The following is a 19,695-nucleotide window of genomic DNA, read 5'->3' on the forward strand; positions in this document are numbered from 1 at the left end:
CTGGGTGTTTTTGATCCCTACAATGCGACGAGCATTTGTCTGAGCGGGAAGCGTGTTCACCCAAAGATTTCCGGCTTTGTTTCGCCTCTCGTAATAGCGCTGCTTGATGCGCAAGTTAAAATATTTCACTTGGTCACAGCCAAAGGTTCTCAGTTGCTGCCGTGAGGCATTAAGTTGTTGTTTAATTTTGACTGCACCCGTACAGCAGTGCACTCCATCCAGCTCCCTGATCTGCGACTCCAGGTGCTCACTGTTTATTCAGGCCAGTGGCTATAGCTAGAAAGTGGCCCCGTCTGACAGCCTTCAGTGCGTCCCACAACAGGGAAACTGGAGCGAACCCAGCGTCATTGATCTTTAAATGCACCTGTATCGCTGCCCGTATGTCTTTAATGTTTGAGTCCTTTTACCAACTCCTTCGCCAGTGGGAGCAGTTGAGGGCCCAAATGAGGTTGGCGGGTTGACCAGGGGAACAAGCCTCAGGCCCCCCCCCCCCGGTGGGCAGATGCTCCTATCTTTCCTCCCTCGGCTGGGGCCTCACCGCTCCGCCTCAGGCCTACAACTTTTAGCCTGGGCCTGGATCATCCGCGAGCCAATCGCGTCTCCTGGGAACCCTTTTGTCAGGTCCCAATATGGGCGTCGGGCTGTGCCTCCTGTACTAGACGATCTCAGGGGTCACCTGTGCCAGATTGCTTCCTTATGGGGGTAATTAGTTCTCTGCCCCAGGGCCTAGCTTCGATATTCCCACCAAAATTTCTGCAGTGACACTCAGTCCGTCACAGAGCTCCTCCCTGCAAACAAACTGTCCACACAGTCGCCCAATGCCGCCCTGGCGCACCACTTGTCTTCCCCTTACTGTAGCCAAACCTTCAGTTGGCAGGCGGGCCCGTCCCCAAAGCCTTCGGTTGCTCTTGTGGAGGGGGCGCATCCGCATTCCCCTCTGCTTGGTGACAGCCACGCCGTCCCACAGCATGCACCTGGCCTCACCTTGAAGAGACTGGTGTGTCTGCAGACTGGCCCTCGTATCGCTTGTTGGGCCTGCTCTCATCAGGGAACGCAGGGAGATCCGGATCGTCACTTCTATCTCCGGCGGCTCCGAGCCGCCTCCAGTCCGATCTTCCTTCACACGGTGTCTCGCTCTATAGCCCCGATCCTGGTCCATCAACCGAATCGCCCACCAGACACCTTCAGCTGCTTCTGCCCACAGCTGTGCCTCACGCCTCCTCTTGGTCACTCTCTTTGCAGGTAAGCCGCCGGTCTCCTCCAGAGTTGTGGATGCTTTTATCGGCCGTGGTGAGCAGAGCTCCGAAGGATCGCGGTTACTCCGCCGCCATCTTGGCAACGGCAGGGCACAGTTTCTTTAGGAGGTCAATTTTCAAAATATTGTTGACGATAATCTGCTGTCGGAACTATATAATTCTTCGATTTACCAATCTCCAGCAGTTTTGCCAGTAACACAGTGCAGTAACACCTTAGCAAACAAGACATGATAGGAACTTTTCGAATGCAGGTTATCACAGCCACTGATAATGGCTTTCTGCCAATGTTGGCTTTTCCAGGCAGACCATTATACAGGCATGAGCCCTTGAAGGACAATTCAAAAAAGAATTATGTATCCATGAAGTGGCTCTACTGGGCTAGTTAAGGGCTAGCACTTGAACCAGAGTTGGTGTTCCAGTTCAGTCTGGTGAATTGTGTCACAGACTGGTCATTAGCGCTACGAGGCCTCCGGGTAGTATGCGCTTAACAAAACGCCATTAATAATAATAATAATAATCTGCCCTTCAGAAATGCACCAAGGACTGGGTAAGCTGCACTAAGGAGGTTAGGAGCACATTGGGCTTTGGGACTTTAAGACAAATGCACCAATAAAATAAACAGGAGGGTTATGCAGGCCATGAGTAATAAGGCGACTCCACATTCATCAGAAAGAAGTTAAGTTTCAGAATGACTGAAGGGTCAGAGAGGCAAGCAGAGATGAAAAAGATGCTTGATTTGATAGAGAGGGACAGAACCATGCATGATCTGCCAAGTTTGAAGGCAGGTCTTTGCCTTGTGAAAAATATGATTAAGATGGTAAAACATGAGGGCTGTCATTCATAGACCTGACTCAGCATGATCTGCTTTGTTGGAGATGTATATAGCATAAAAGCAAATTCAAAACATAGATAACATCTAGCACAGGAGAGGAAGCTTCCTGCAATTGAAAACTGGAATTTTTCAACACCTGTTCGAGGGAAGAGGATGCTATTGTACATATTGTGGACTTGCTTACAATTTTACATATTGAACTTGAATAATACAAACCACCAAAGGAATTTTGGCATTTTTAAATACTAGACTCACAAAGCCCCTATACATACACAATTGACTGAATGACTCCTGCTGGCAGTATAGCAGGAAATAGCTAAATAGACATTCGTACAGATACTGTGTCAGGTTTGGAACTTGGCTATAAAAATCATATTTATAAGGTGTAGTTAAAACAGGATGCCTTCAAAGATTCTTTGCTCCTTGGTGACTAAATACTTAGTGGGAGAATTCACAGGAATCACCCAAGATATTTAAGCACTATAATGATAATAAAAGGGAAATGGAGTTCGAAGAGTCCCAGAATGGGTCTGGTCCCTCATAGCAAACAAAAAGTAATGAAAACAACATGAAATCAGAGGCCCTGGAATCTTTGGGGAGATACACATATTTAACGCTCATTTTATCCTTTTTTAAATAACGGTGGTCTCAAGGGAACATGTGGCGCATTTTACAAAACACAAAATATGCAAATAAAAAGAAGCAAAGTTTACAAACTAATGGGGCACTATACAGTTAAACAACCCCAATACTTAAATTATAATGTCCATTCTTGTCCCTGTCCAATTCATACTTTCGATGGCTTGGCTAACAAATAAATATACTGCCAAGCAAACACTGCAAATTAGATTAAGGATTGACATGGCACACAGAGTCAAGGAATTGGCAAGCAGGAACAATAAGCAAGTATATTTACCTGAGCTCTAACCGTGCAAGAAAATCCCCACATAGCTTTGTCTGGAGTGTTATGTTCACGACCACTTCTCATTTCAAAAGAGAAAGTTACTGTATCTCCTTCCACCTTTACAATGGAGAAGAAAAGCTGTTTAAGAGCATGTTAAAAATCAGATACTTACATGAGGAATTGGCTCTCTTTTTCAAAACAAGTCTTTTGTGGAATACATATAAAATCTGAGTTAAACAGAGCCAATAAGGTTCACTTGCTGTAACCTAATTTGGGTGCTACAATGCTGGCCTATATGTAATGTGGCCCACTCTTAAATTAACAATAAGAATGCATGTCTACTCTTTAAGCACTATATGGAAAGCTGAATTCCAGAGACAGTTATTATAATGCTTATGTATATTAATGACAACAGACTTGCACTCAGTCAACGTTGGCAATTCGCTTTAGAGTCCACCTCTTTCCATTAAATGAATGTGTTGTTTCCATAGCAATCCCTTATGTGGAGAATAAGTTATAAAAGTCTGGGCACCAGCATATCCTCCTGGCTTTATTACAGGACAAATGGGTAAAGTGACCATCTGCTCAGTTAATGTTGGTGGCCTAAATGACAAGCTGAAGCGACAAAGGGTGGAAGAGATACTTAAAATGTTGGGTCCTGATGTTATCTGTCAACAGGTAACACATATTCCATGGAGAACAGGAGAGCAGAGGATAAGGAGGTATACTCTGCTAGCGCTCTATGATTAGGGGGTGGCTATATTGGCTAAAAGTCATACTGGGCCTGCTAAACGTAAGTTAGTGGATACATGGGGAATGTGGGAGATTGTAGAGTGTCATGCTTTAGGGTTTAGGTTTACTATCTGTTCAATCTATGGTTCCAATCAGGATGATCCAAAAGTATTCGAAGATCCAGAAATTGAATAAGCGGCTTGGTCTACCCTGTTGCTAGTTTGTTGGGAATTCAAACCTAGATCTAGACGTAGGAAGGAAACAAACAACCAAATATCACAGGAAAAAGACCCATGTAGAGGGTTGGTGTCCTTAATGGACAGTCATGGATTGGTTGATATCCCGGAAAATAAGAAGACACTGGACCCTGGCTTCACTCATTTCACATGTCCACACAAAGTATGTCCATTAGATTATTTGTTGGAAGACTTTTAGCCCTACGTACTAAGAAAAGGGAAGTTAATAGAAATATTGAGAACATTAAAAGGAACGCTAGGTCATTCACCACAGATCTTACAGACATTGTCAAAATATTTGAAAACCACTATAGGGTTTTATATTGCAAAAATACCCCGCAAAGTAGTTCGCTGGCAGACGAGATACAGCTAGAAGAAGGGATGGGTCAGATAGATCCAGATCAAAATAGGGAGCTAGATGCAGATATCCCTTAAGAAGAAGTCGATGGTGCACAAATTTACTGGCCTCAGGGAAGGAAGCAGGCCCAGACAGAATCCCCCTCAATCGCTACAAAGTGTATCTCGAAATAGAACCATTTTTACTGGACATGCTTTTAGTGGTGCAGCGGGATGGGGTACCTCCTCCGTCTTGGCAGAGCACAGACATTGTGATCTTCCTGAAAAATATTAGCCTCCAGACAACCCGGGCTCTTATAGGCCTATCTCATTGATCAACTGCGATGCCAAACTATACTCCAAAATCCTTGCGGCCCGCCTGATCATGCCATAGTAACACTGGGTTATTCCTGGCAGATGAACAACAGACCATGTCAGACGTGCCATCACCTTGCTCAATATTGCAGAAGTAACGGGTGACAAGTGACTATGATCCTCCTTGATGAGGAAAAAGCATTTGACATTATGTAATGGAGTTATCTTTAGGAAGTTTTGAAATGTAAGGGGTTTGGCACACAACTGATCAAGACAATAAGGGCTATATATTATACTATTTTTGTCAAACTTCAAATTATGGACCAAGAATCTGGGAGAAAAGCTATTACTAGAGGAACAAGACAGGGATGCCCCTGTTCCCAAATTTTGTTTGCTCTCTATATTAACCTGTTTATTGGACAAAGTGCTCAAAGTCAGGTTATAAAGCCAGTCCGAATAAATGAGTTTGATATGAAGGCGTTAGCACACACTGACGATATCTCGATAAAAACTTCAGATCCTAGTAGCGCACTGCTTGAGGTTGAGAAACTGGCTAGGAAATTTCAGAGAAGATCTGGCTACCTACTTAATGGGGAAAAAACCCAGATTGTATGCACAGATAACATTGACTTTATAGACACCCGCAGGGTGGATACTGCTACATATCCAGGAATCAAGATAACTCCCAATGTTGAAACTATATATCCGATCAACTTGGACCCTTAAATAAATAATATCAGATCCGACTTGAGACGTATTAATAGACTACTTTAACACCCAATATATATTATTTAAAATAAGGAATTGTTTAAATTATCTTATGATCCAGCGGTAATGACCGTAATGCTGTTTTACCTTTTGACATCGATATTAACTTTATAATGAATTGTGGAGAAAGTCTTACTGTATTAATCGAATTAATTAACTTTGTATGCTCACATAATTTTGGGGGAAATAAAAAAAAATGTTAAAAAGGAGGGGGGGGAAAAAGAAATCACTCATGCTAACGGCACCTAAATGGCTCCAGAAGAATCCTTTACAAATTTGCTTTACTAATTTCTCTAACTACAGAAAGCAGCAGTACTTGCTAGTCTTTTTGCTAAGACTCAGCTGAATCCTGATCCCAGTGTGAAGCTAGCGGGAATGGAAGGAGTCGACTGACTGGACTTATCTGATAAGTTGTCTTGGGACGAGTCTGACTTTAGTAAAATGGGTATCAGTTCAATTCCCCTGGGTTATTTCGTTCCCTCGCGTAATCTTAATCATAACCAGGCATCTATTGTCCTCCCAGCGCGACAGGATAATGTAAGGAAATTACATCTTACCCAGGGGTGTGGCGGATTCCCTGGGCATCACCTGCCTTACCCAATCGCTTCTCCCCATTCCCCCTTACACCCTGGTGTTGGCCAGGGGCAGGGATTAGAGAATCCAAAGAGAGGGGGCTTAAATTCGCCTAGCCATTCTTCTCCTCTGAGTTTTTTGGTGGGGAACGATCGACCTGATCATTTGAGTGATGATCTAGCTGTGAGAGTTGGCATCCCACCTAAAGATAACATCTGTAGATTCCTCAGTTGGAATATTGCTGGAATCAGAGCTAAAGTGCAAGATGAGAACTGGTTGGCCCTCATTAAACTGTACGATATTTTAGCATTCCAAGAAACTTGGGACACTTCACATACTTTTATTGTGGATGGCTAGGTCCATTTTAGTATCCCAGCCACTCCAGTATTGACAGGCAGAGCGAAGGGAGGTGTGGCTCTGTTAGAATCATTGAACTTGAATGGAGTCTTAAAACAGTTGAACTCCGGGTCCCAAAATTGTTTAATTGTTGAATTGTCAGTCAATAATGCTCTTACTGTATTATTTATTAATTTTTATAATTCTCCTGACAGTGTTGGTCCAACCCAACACTTAGCGTCCCTTGAGGAATTGTAAATGTAAATGTAATGTAAATGTATTGCGATTTATATAGCGCACGTATCACCCGAAGGCATCAAGGCGCTTGCCTTGGGAACCCGTCCTGGTATTCCCCTGTGAGATAACCCCAGTAGGGTATCCACAAGGTGAAAGCCAGGCATCCCGCCGCGAGGGGCCGTAGTGGAGATTAAGCAAGCTATTGCCCAGAGTCGCAGAGTGTGAACCCATGAGTCGAGTAGGCACCGGAACGAGAATGATCAAGTCCGTGGAATTTTTGAGCCCAAGACCCGCCGAGGTGGGGAAATGAACCCTGGTCCAGGACTGATCTCAGCTTCCGGGTCTGCCGCCTCTAACCCCTGAGCCACACTTCTCCAATTCATTGATAACTATAGAAGCAATCATAATACCTTTGAGGTTTTGCTCATGGGCGATTTTAATATTCATCCTTGCAGTTTAAAGTGTATCTTGGAAGACAGTGAGGGCCCCCCAAATTTGCTTTCAACCCACTTCCAACATACGAGGCAAGGTGAAGCTCTGGAGAACCTCTTGGCCTCCTTGAATTTATACGAATCAGGAAGTAGTGTGGATGGACCAAGGCCAATTACTTTTAAGGGTGGTCACATAGGAACAGTTATTGATTATATTTTTGTGTCGTCCTTAGTTTTGTCAGATGTTTTAAATTACAGGGTAGTAGAACCAGTTTTTAGTGATCATAACCCTGTGACACTTGATATGGTCACAGGGAGGTTTCTGAGTTTTAAAGATACACATTCTCTTACTGTCACGGACCTGTTACCCAAAGATCAGGGCAGAAGACTGAAATGGGCTAACCTGATCCCAGAAATATTTTTACAGGCTATCTTGAAGAAGGCTGAAATGGAGATGGGAATATGCTTGGACCAATTAGCCCCCAATACTGAGATTGTCGAATCATTTAATGTAATATGTCAACAAGTAAATATTGCCCTGAGAGTCAAAAATAAACATGGCACCCAAAGAGGGAAAAGATGGTTCGACCACAATTGCTCTAAAGCACACTCCACCCTTTATAAAGCACTGAAGGAATCCCCAAGAAATAGAACACAAATAGCTACATTACGGAAACTATACAAACAAGCCATTCATGATCGCAAATCCCAGATAAAAAGTGAAGCCTGGAGTGATCTGTTATCAGAAGAGGCCTTACAGGATAGTGCTAAATTCTGGGCTATTATTAATTAGCCTTTCTTTTCCGGGGAGGAGAATAATACTTTGGAATGCTCCATCCCAGATGAGTCATGGCTCGCCCATTTTGGTAGTATTTATTCCCAGCCGAGCTATGAGTCCCCTCAAGAGCCTCAAGTTCTGAGCCGCCTAGGGTCCATAATGGCCTTTGTGGAGGCAGATGTTGAAAAAGCAATAAACGAAACTCAAATCAACAAGGCACCAGGTCCAGACGGGGTCCCAGCGGACCTGTACAAGAGTGCCCCGAAATTTTGGGCTAAGATCCTCACAAATGTTTTTAATGCAACTAGACAAAACAATTTCCCGGAGTCCTGGGCGAAGTCTATTATTATACCTATCTTCAAAAAGGGACAACGTGGAGACCCGGCCTGATATAGGCCTATCTCCCTAATTGACTCTGCCGTTAAAATCTTAGGCAGAGTCATATTAGGTAGGCTTACCGACTGGCTAGAGGACAGTGGAATTATGTCAAATGCCCAGTATGGTTTTAGAGCCAGGAGAAGCACTCTGGATCAGTGTCTTAATCTTCAACTTTTAATCAGCAAATATACGGTTGCTAAGGAGGGCTCTCTATATATGGGTTTTATGGACCTTTCCTCAGCTTTTGACCTAGTCAATAGGTCAAAGCTGTGGAAGGCCCTTTTAGGAATAGGTTTTGATCCCCCTTTGGTTGGATTTTTAGCTGACCTTCACTGCGGTCTCCTAGCATCAGTCAGAGTCACTCAAGAGGGGAGGTGTACAAGCCACTAAGTCGGAGATGGGGGCCAGGCAAGGTTGCATTCTGGCCCCCCTCCTCTTCACTCTGTATATAAATGCATTAGAGCCTGCACTAGCAGAGGCAACTGTAGACGTACCGCGTGTAGGAGATACCAATATCCCGGCCCTCCTATACACGGACGATGGCTCCTCCATTTGGGGATATACTAATCAGGATGACATCCATAAGGTGGAGAATAAATTTATTAGATCCCTTCTCTCTGTACCACAGTCAACCCCGACCTTTTCAACTCACTCGGAGTTGGGGTTGGGATTTGTTACAGACCTATTGAAGTCCGCTCCTGTAATCTGTTGGATCAAAACCTGGCTTAACCAGGAAATTTCCTTGAATCATTTGATTCTCAAGGATTGCCTGGCTTTGGATAAAGCCCTCAAGATACCATGGTTGGCCTATAGTAAAGCCATGTTAACGAAATTAGGCAGACCTGAGCTTTTCCATTCTCCCGGCTGTATCAAATGAAAAGACGTGAGGGAGATTAAAGTTGCCCTGTTCGAGCGGGAGGCAAAGGAGATGGAGAAACCACTTGTAAGAAGGAATTATGGACTGATAACTGCCCCTGGTCTTGAACCTTATCTCTTGGTAGTAACGAGACCGTTTCATCAGTTTGTTTTAATCAGATTTCGTTTTAATCTAATACATTTTATGCTTGGTTCTTTCCCTTCCTGGGATACACCAGAAAAGGCCAAACCCTGCGACTGTGACAATTTTTCAACACAGGACACACTACATTTTATGATGTTTTGTGACCATTATGCAGAAATGAGGAAAAAATGTTTGCTCCCGATTTTGAGGGAGGCGGGCTTCCTCCAGGTGAGGCCCGCTCTCCTGTTTCTGCAACTCTTACCTAGTGCACGAGTCCTTTTTCATGTAGCAAGTTACTTGGTAGCGTGTGTCCGTATTAACAAAGGTCGCCATAGGTCACAATGTATTCCCTTCCATTGTATGAATTAATTGCATATTGGTTGTTTTTATTATTTTAATGGGAAATATCTTAACTGGATTTTTATGAGCAATGTATATATATATTGACTGTATACCATATGAATTGCTGTTGTTTACTCCCTTTGATGTATTTATATTTATGTCTCTTTTTTTGATTTTGATTAATCGAATAAAAGTATTTTGACTGACTGACAGTGTGAAGCAGGTCGTCACTTTTTTAATTAACAGATGCTACTGTAACAGTGGGAAGAATTGGCTTTGTAGTTTAGTCTGCCCTGTTCCCATGATGCACTGGGCCAGGGACAGACTGATTTGCATATAGCCAGGTTCTGAGCTGGGATGGTGGCAGTGAGATAAATAACGGTGATGGATCAAGCCCTGATCTTTGGACTGGGTAAGAGCAGTCTGCTTAATTCAGACACTCTGTTCATCACCAACCCCTTTTCTGAATCATGTTCTCCTACTAGGCCTTTTATGGAAGTGACAGGGCTTGATAAGCACAGGAGTGTGTTTATCTGAAAGAGGGTTACCTTCTGTGGCTGACACTGCAAGGAGCCTCTGTTAGGAGATCGGAACCCTGCACTTTGTTTTCCGAAAATCGCCGCACCAGCCACGTTGTTGCTGCACTGTGGTTTACCTGCGGGACCTGTGTTCTACTCGTGTTTGTGGGGCTTTGGACGCTGTGAGGCACTTCAACATCCTGACTGGTGTGAGAGCGGCGTTTCAGGGACTCAATCACCCAGGAGTCCCTGGCGTCCTGACCGAGAACACCTGGTCCACTCTCCCGGTCAGGCCCGCCCACAGGACGCCTGGAGCTGAAAAACCCTTGCTTCCTCTAAACCAGCGGGACACCTTCTGTGGCTGACACTGCAAGGAGCCTCTGTTAGGAGATCGGAACCCTGCACTTTGTTTTCCGAAAATCGCCGCACCAGCCACGTTGTTGCTGCACTGTGGTTTACCTGCGGGACCTGTGTTCTACTCGTGTTTGTGGGGCTTTGGACGCTGTGAGGCACTTCAACATCCTGACTGGTGTGAGAGCGGCGTTTCAGGGACTCAATCACCCAGGAGTCCCTGGCGTCCTGACCGAGAACACCTGGTCCACTCTCCCGGTCAGCCCCGCCCACAGGACGCCTGGAGCTGAAAAACCCTTGCTTCCTCTAAACCAGCGGGACACCTTCTGTGGCTGACACTGCAAGGAGCCTCTGTTAGGAGATCGGAACCCTGCACTTTGTTTTCCGAAAATCGCCGCACCAGCCACGTTGTTGCTGCACTGTGGTTTACCTGCGGGACCTGTGTTCTACTCGTGTTTGTGGGGCTTTGGACGCTGTGAGGCACTTCAACATCCTGACTGGTGTGAGAGCGGCGTTTCAGGGACTCAATCACCCAGGAGTCCCTGGCGTCCTGACCGAGAACACCTGGTCCACTCTCCCGGTCAGCCCCGCCCACAGGACGTCACAGACCCTTTAAAGAGGATCCGCATAGCCGCTGCGCGGGAGCGTGCGGGAGCGCCCGGGGCTAAGCCCGGGCAAAGGGCGGGCCGTCTGTGGCCGTCCGGGGCCGGAAGAGGCCGGGCTGGGCTACATCCCTTGGCTCCGTAAAGTGGGCACCCAGCCAACTGGACAATGGCTTCAGGTACTCGATCCTGTAAGACAAAGAAATCTGCAGGAGACGTTGTTTTAGGCACTATGGACCAGTTTATAACTCGAGCAGTTTCCATAGTCGAAAAGGAGATAATCCTGGCAGAACGAAGGTTATCCCGGGATTCTACGAGTATGTCTAACAAGCGCTCATCTTTGGGCGCCATTGCCCTAGCTGCTAGCCCTGGACATATTTCCCTAACTCCATTGTTGATAACTGATTCCCCAACAATTGACGAGAGAGTGAGTCGGATTAGGGCTAGTTTAGAAAGGGTAACTACCACCGCACCAAGCATTGTACTTGACCCGACACACTCCAATTCCTCTGTCCAAAGTATCTCATCGCCAGGGGGACAAATTCTGGATTGCAATCCTGAAACCCATGAAGTCTCTAGCCCCCCTGTGCCTTCTAGGGAAGCTGTGAATACCTCACCCACTGTAGGACACACTGAAGCCAGTACTCCTAGAGCAGTAGTTCCCCAAACCATACCTGCAGAGAATCTAGCTTTAGGCCCAGTCTTACAAAAGAAGAGAAAGCGTCCCGCTAGCCCCCGCAGGGGAGGCTCTCTAAAGCCCCACAGTAAAGTAAGTAGGAACATTGTACCCAAAGGGGGCCCTAGTTCGAATCAGGTTCCTCACCCAAAATCACATGCGACCCACACCGGAGATTCTTCATTGGAGGGCACTCCTGGGCAAATGGCTCCTATAGATATTAGCATTTTCCCTCAAGTTGAGAGCATAATTAAGTCTGTGGTGATGCCTCTCGTAGATAAGATTGACGGCCTCACTCGCAAACTAGCCTCACTTGAACAGTCAATGCTGGACAATTTTTACGCGGTGAAATCATTAGTTAAATTTCACGCCAAGGCCCAGGTTGAAGAAAACGGAGGGCTAAGGAGTGGTGCTGTCCCCTTAGTTCCCTCTATTTCTATAGCCCACCCTGAGCTCACATCTTGCCAAAAGACGCCCGCCTTGGGAAAGGCTCCCCAATTGCAGCAACCCAACACCGGAACCACACCCCCACCACCAACTCCTACTCCTGAGTCTAGTCTGGCCCGACCAAGGAACAAAGCTAGTACCCAGGCTCCCAAGGCACTTAAGGTTAATTTTGCTGTAAATTCCAAGCCTATAGTGCCTAACACCAAGGTACCTGGAAGCACAGTGATCGCAACGAAGGGTGATACAACCCCATCCCCTCCAACTCCTGCCAAGCAGGCCGTGCCCAAACCTCCAGCAAAAACCACTGTAAAATCTCCGGCTAAAGACAGGGCAAGAAGGCACACGCCAAATGCTAGCCTTCCCCCTGGCTGTAAGCCTTATGTGGTAATTTTAACGGGGGTCCCTGAGCTTGAAGAGGGCTCTTGTGAGTCATACTCTGACCTTAAACACAAGACGCTCTCCTGGCTCAAAGCTAATAGACCCCTCCCAGGGCATATCGATGGTAGAATAGCCTTCGTCCGACGCGTGGGTTGGATTGGCAACAGACGTAAGGATATTACCGGGGACTGTGTGTTGATCAACTTCAACGACCCCAGAGCAGCAGGTATGATCTGTAGTCAGCAGTCGCATTACAATTTCTGCGACATACAAACTAGGGATTTGGGGTACTTCTATCACCCCCCCTCCTCTAATGGGGCCTAAAAAATCCCTTCAAGATGGGGGCAGAGGATCATGGTTCCCTCATTATCCAACTTTGGACTCCAGAGCAAGGGCATGGACACCTACTCAAGCAGCCCCTCCACAGGGTTGGGGTTGGTGACTTGATAATTTAGCTGCAACCAATGCCTCCCCTCCTAGGGTCAATACAATACGCATAATTGGGGAGGTACCCTTGTCCAACAATGTTGTGCCCCAATCCCCGCCTAACGTAATTATGTCCTCTCTCTCAGGCGACGGGTCAGAGAATATTGAGTTAGTGGATGGAGCTCAAACTCCCGGTCCACAGGGTGGGAATGCCGGATGCGATGAGCCCCTGCATCATGCATCCCTGAAAGCCATTAGTTGGAATGTGGCAGGCTTAAATAGCAAGCTAGATGTCCCGGACTGGGTGGCGCTTATTGAACCCCACTCAGTCTGTGCATTCCAAGAGACGTGGTGCGTAGAACCAAGGCACCGAGTGGGCCATGCCTCCTTTTTTGTCCCGGCAGATATTCCAACATCGGGAAGAGGTCGCCCCTATGGAGGTCTCTTAGTTTGGGTAGATATTTCCTTGGGATGGAGGGTACACCATCATCCCCAAAAATCTCCAGACTTGATGCGCCTCACCGTAACATGCCCGAGGAGAGCTGAAAAACTGGAGATTATTAACATCTACACGCGAGGGGCCTCTGGGAGAGCCTTGTCACCAACGCTCTCGGACCTGGAGGTAGTCTTGGGTGAGTGTAGTAGCGATTCATTAATTATGGTCATGGGGGACTTTAATTGTACATTCGAGCCCTTGTTGCCCGATGAATCCCTGGATTTATATGACGAAGATTCAAGGAGAGGTGTCCCGTCACTTGATCTTCCAATCATAAACAGTTGGACCCCCAGAATCATCCAGCTAAATTCCCTCACACTGGAGCACGGCCTGAGAGCAGCCAACGGGAGGACACCCTCAGACTTAGCGGGGGCACACACATATAATAGGGTTGGTCATTCATCCCGGATTGATTATATCCTTTTAAACTTTTCCTTGTGGGCTCACATGAAGGATATGATAGTCCTACCTTCCCTGGATAGCGACCATAACGCTCTCTCCCTGACCCTATCATACTGGTGGAGGAAGATTCACCCAGCTTGTGGAAACCATGATACACTAGCGACAGGGCCATTGGGAGGGGTGGTTCCATCAAACTGCTTAAGACGCCTGAAATGGGACAAAGTGGCAATAGATGAAGAGAAACTGTTATGTATTAGAGCTGTTACTTCTACAGCCTGCGCCATTTTAGAAAACGAGCCTGTCAGCCCAAATCGGATTACAGCGTTGTTCTGCGAGGTCTCGCTGTCAATTGGGGACCTATTCAAGGCTAAAGTAAAAAAGGGAAACACTAACCGCGATAAGCGGCAGGGCAAACCCGGATGGTACTCGAAGGAGTGTCGTGCTAGAAAGAGAGCACTGATATTGGCTGTAAAAAGTGGAGATGCAACCTTAATAGCCACCAAACGAAAGAGCTATAAAACGGAGCTTAAAACAGCAAGGAGAGACTGGGAAGACGAGTTTTGGCAGGAACTCCGAATCGCCAGTGTTGGAAAAAACGCAAAAGGTTTCTGGGACTTATTACGCAAGAAAAACAGACCCCTTGACACAGTCATCACCTGCAACATAACTGAGGATCTGTGGTACTCACATTTTTCGAAATTGTATACAGCAACTGCAGCTGAAGCGATGGATTTCGCATTACCACAGTTCTCTCGAGTTGAGGAGAGACCCGAGGAAAGTCTGTTTACCAAGGAAGAAGCGGAAGGTGCAATAAAATCTCTTGTCCCGCGCAAAGCGGCTGGCCCCGATGGACTCCCGGGCGACCTGCTCCGTGCAGACCTAGGCGATTGGAGTATGTTAATTTCATCTGTTTTGAACGCTGCCATGGCGGGTGCTCCTCTGCCCGCCTCCTGGATGGCCGCCGAAGTGGTCCCTCTGCACAAAAAAGGCTCAAGAGAAGACCCAGCGAACTACAGGCCGATTAGCCTGATAGACTGTTCGCAAAAAGTAGCAGGCAAGGTCCTCCTAACCAGAATACAGCAGTGGGCAGATGAAAACAGGATACTCTCGGATCTCCAGGCAGGGTTCCGAACTGGTACAGGAACAATTGAACAATCGTTAAGGCTACTTATGATTCACTGGAAGGTCGTCACGATTGGGAAGGGCACTCTATATCTTGCCTTTATCGACCTCCGGACGGCCTTCGATTTGGTCCCCAGAAACAACTTATGGAAAGTTCTTAGTGATCTTGGCCTGCCACCTTATCTGCTTCACTTGATCATGAAGTTCCACAAAAACAACTATGCCCAAATTCGCTGGGGTCCGAATGGTCAAAAGACCCGAAGAATAGATGTGAATAGAGGAGTGCGGCAAGGGTGCGTTCTTGCCCCAACACTCTTTTCGCTCTATGTAAATGGGGTGGTGGATCACTTGTCAAGGATACCAGCAGATGCCCCTCGCCTGGCAGGTCGTTTAATTCCCACCCTGCTTTTTGCGGACGATACTTTGCTCCTGTCAAAATCGCCAATGGGCCTACAACAGCTTCTCTCTGGCTTCGACGATTTTTGTAAACAAAGAGGACTCTGTATAAATACAGACAAAACAAAGTATCTCATCTTGAATCCTCCGCAAAAACATGGCCCTCCACCAACATTGGGCTCTGTCGCACTGGACAGGACCAAGACCTTCGACTATCTGGGTATCCGGCTGGTGGATTCCATGAAATGGGACCAGCATCTGACCAAAATGTTGCTAAATTTGAAAAGAGTAACCGGGACCCTGCTGAAAGAGCAGAGAGCAGCCTCAACCAAACCTATAGCTGCAGTTTTGGACATTTACTCGGCCAGAGGAGTAAGCGCCGCTTTGTACGGGGCGGAACTGTGGGGAATGTCGAACTTGAAAGATCTTACTCGAGCTGAGAACACCTTCTTGAGAAGCTTGATGTCCCTCGGCCCTTCTGTCCCCATCTTGCCTCTGCAACTGGACATGGGCTGTCGGGCGATTGAAGATCTAGCAAAGCTACGCCCTTTGCTTCTGTGGGCCCGCATCTGGAGAGTCCCTGAACTCTCAAGTTATGCGGATCGTCTGCGGGAGATATTAAGATCGACAGGTTGGGCGAAAATAAAGTGGCTAACGGATATCAAAGCATTACTCACCAATCTGGGGCTGGAAGAAGCATGGTACCAACAGACAGCCCCGCCCAAATCAACGATAAAACAGCTTTATTGGAACTGGGTGGCAAATAGGAGGAATTCTTCAACCTCGATTTGTAAGTCGACCAGAAATTTTATGGAGTCCAAAGATGTCCCCATTAGAGAATTGTATTTGGACATTATCTCAGCCCCTTGGGAAAGATCTCTGTATTTCAAATTTAGAATTGGTCTTCTCCCCTTAATGGAATTTACTAGTCATTGGAAAATTCCCTAACCAGACTGCTCCGTGGTGCCCCTTTTGCCCACAGCGCCATGAATCTGTCCCTCACTTTTTATTCGAGTGTCCTGCCTATAAAGTCCCACGGTCAAAATGGCTAAAACCCATGTGTCGCACACTGGGAACTAGACACTGTAATGTGGCACTAAGGATTCTTCTTTCAGACACTCGTACGTTTTATGTATGCGCCACCTCGAAGTATCTTGGGTGGGCATGGCGGATTCGGTCAAAAAGACTCAGACAAATTGTTTAATTATGTTTTTACTTTTATGGTCTGCTTCAAAACCATGCCTATTTTAGGTAATTTAATTATTCTTCCCCTAAATAATAACAGTAAAAATTGCAGTCCCAGATCATGCAAGGGGTTTTTTTTTAAAAAAAAAAAAACTTGTTTTTATCTTTTAATGCTTTGAAATGAATTTTACTTGTATGTACGCTTTTTAAGATATTCTATATGTCGAAATAAAGCCTTTTTGACTTTGACTTTGACTTTGAAAGAGGGTTAACTTATATGTATCAACCTCTAACTTATTTCGCTCAATATTCGTTTGCGTATTTCTCACAAAGCTTAGCACCTTTTTGCCAAGTCTAGCTGCAAAATCATGCACTGTGAAGATCTTTTACATTCACGAAGGCCTAGCAAGTATCCTGTCTTCATTTTATCTATAGCCAATAGAATTTGTCCTTTGATAAACATTGTCCTAACACCTCAAATATCTACTGTTAAGTTGGGAAAAGAAGAACAAGTTACTTACCTTCACAGCTTTAGCTCTGGTGGAATGAGAATGCAAACCTTCAGGGGTTTGCTTTTTGGCCAAAGCGTAGCAGATCTTTATACAGAGCAAGATCCATCTGGAAATGGTCTGCTTCCGAATGGTCTGTCTTTTCTTAGCTCCCACATATCCTACAAAGGTTGGTCGTCCACTCAGAACTCTCATATGCAATCAAGGTAGAACAACAATGCTCTTTTTGGGTCCAGATGGGAAACTTGCTCTTCTTATTTAGAGCGATGTGGTGGAGTGTAAAAAGTAGAGTGATGGATTGGCCTACATGAAAGGGACCAACCACTTTCAGTAGAAAGGGAGGGACCACTTTCGGTAGAAAGGAAGATCTTGTACGAAGCACCAGTTTGTCTGTCTAGATGTTAAAATACGGAGACTTGGAAAACAAAACCTTAAGCTCGCTGACGCTACGGGCAGATGTGATAGCTGTAAGACATGCCCGTCTTGATTGTAATGAGCCTGAGAGGACAATTGTGCAAAGGTTCAAAAGGAGCACACATTAGGAAATGGAGGCCAAGATTGAGGTCCCACTAAGGCATGATGAAAGGAGAAGGTGGAAACACATGTTACAAATCTTTTAGAAATCTATTAACAATAGATTTAAATAGGCATAGCTGGTCAGGCAACCACACAAAAGCTGGAATAGCAGGAAGATAGCCCTGGAGAGTGCCCAGAGCAGAGCCCTGGTGAGCAAAAGAATAAATTAAGAGAATAACCTGAGAAACAGGGCAGAAAGGAGATTGATTTTTCTGTATACCATGCCAGAACTTCTTGCCAACGGCAGACATATACAGTCTTGGTAATTCACACATTCCTTTATTCTTTGAATTTTATTCTCTTCTCTTCACAGTAGCAAACGTGTTTCATCCTATTTAAGGACTTCTTCAGGGCTCATCAATTGTACGTTAAATTGTATGAGTGTTCCCTCTTCTCAGATAGAGTGGACCTTGCAATACTACTTCAGTATCTCTACGGTATTGAAATCCCCAATTAAAGAGGCGTTTGTCTTAATATTTCCTTATGCAATTCTTTCGATTAAATGGCAGCTTCAGTAGCTGTGCATCTTTTATTCAGAGTCCTCAGAACCATGTTGGCTAAAGTGAAGAGAAGAGAAAAAAATTCAAAGAATAAGGGAATGTGTGAATGACATCACTTGGTGGTACCGATTTTTTGCCTTTAATGTGTGCAGATCAAATGATCATGTCCGGCACGGAAAATGATGCCATTCCGAGCCGAGCGGCGCCACCTACTGCCATGCAGGGGTACTGCTTGAGAAAACATTTGCGGATCCAGTCTGACACCTACCGATAATTCAAAAGGTAAGGAATCTATGGATAGAAGTCTTTAGCAAATATATTCTTTAGATAATGTCACTTCTCCTCAAACTTTCATTCCTCATTACTATATAGCGGGTGATAAATGTCCCTTAATGTTTCACACTTTATTTCCTCTGAGTCCCTTCACCGGCCTCCAAGTCTTTGGATTTCTGTTACGTACACACTTCTTGCAGCCCTTATGTATGTTAGCTCACGGCGTCACTATCTTATTACCTCCCTCATCATGATTATGGTTCAAGAGGTTCAGAACATAGGATTCCTTGTCCAATTCCAACATTCTAATGTGGCCTCATATTTCCATAACTTTTCACCAGACTCTTGGTGATTGGGTTGGTTTAAGATGCCCCTCCAACCTCAGAAATTTCTGTCTCATGGGTGGTAACTGCACTTCTATCTCCCTCTTCAATCTCAACACCACTCTTATGAAACAGCCTCTAATCACTGCTTTCAATGTGCCCCAAATCATCTTGGTGCATTTTTACATTCATAATTTCCTGGACTGCCCCTGTTAACATCAGGTCTTTAAGTAGGTAATCAAGGAGTTATCAGCCCAAGTTCATCCCTTTGATACCACAGCCCAGCCCGTGCATTGGTTATCAGTATACAATACGAGAATGTAATTTGTTGTTATTGTGCTTCCCTTACGGCTCCTTGTCAGCATCTGTTCAAGCGTGTGTAATCTATGTGTGTGTATAGAATTTATCTATATGGGAGTAATGTCTGTAGTCCTGAAGTACAGGGTGTGTATGCTTCCATATATCCACTAATTCCAGGTCTTTCTAAAGGCGTCATTCCCTTGGTTATAATAATGAGGGCACATGACTGTGGTTACTCTTATCTGTGTCTGAGTTCATACCCAAGTTGAAGTTCCCTCCTAATATAAGCATACCTGCAGCTTTTTCGATCAACCTCTGTTGAGCTGCACAAAGGAAGCCCTCTTGATCTACATTAGGTACACAGATCGAGGCTAAACATAGCTAGAAAGCCTTGTAATCTTCCATTTAATAAAAGCCATTTACCTGCAGGGTCTCTGATAGAAGTCTGTGGAGTTTATGGAAAATGTTGGGACATCAAAATGCCCATGTCCCTAGTTTTTCATCAGCCAGAGGCCAGCTACTTGAGGCGAGTTTCAGCTCATATTTCCTAAAATGCGTTCTTTGCTGGAAACCATCTTGCATATCTCACTTTCTTAACTACTTTCAATCATATATCAAGATTATTTGGTCCATACATTATAAGTAGTAAACTTAAAGGCTACCATTCCAGGTATATTTTTCGAAAGGCTACATCAAGCATAGCTTTCTCTTCCCATTCATCCACCATTTACCTGTAGTTCTCACTTGGATGGCTGTGCCCC

The 19,695-nt window shown here is 45.4% G+C and overlaps 1 protein-coding gene across 1 annotated transcript in view; it reads right to left on the minus strand.

Moving 5' to 3' along the window:
• The window catches only part of HECTD4 (HECT domain E3 ubiquitin protein ligase 4), a 2,691,195-nt gene that overhangs the window by 2,036,142 nt on the left and 635,358 nt on the right, over positions 1-19,695 (minus strand). The window contains exon 23 of the mRNA XM_086943079.1: positions 3,005-3,109. Within this exon, the coding sequence (XP_086799205.1) occupies positions 3,005-3,109 (105 nt within the window). The remainder of the gene's footprint in view (positions 1-3,004; positions 3,110-19,695) is intronic.

This window comes from Lissotriton vulgaris, chromosome 11 (assembly GCF_964263255.1).
Source record: "Lissotriton vulgaris chromosome 11, aLisVul1.2, whole genome shotgun sequence".
Lineage (NCBI taxonomy): Eukaryota > Metazoa > Chordata > Amphibia > Caudata > Salamandridae > Lissotriton > Lissotriton vulgaris.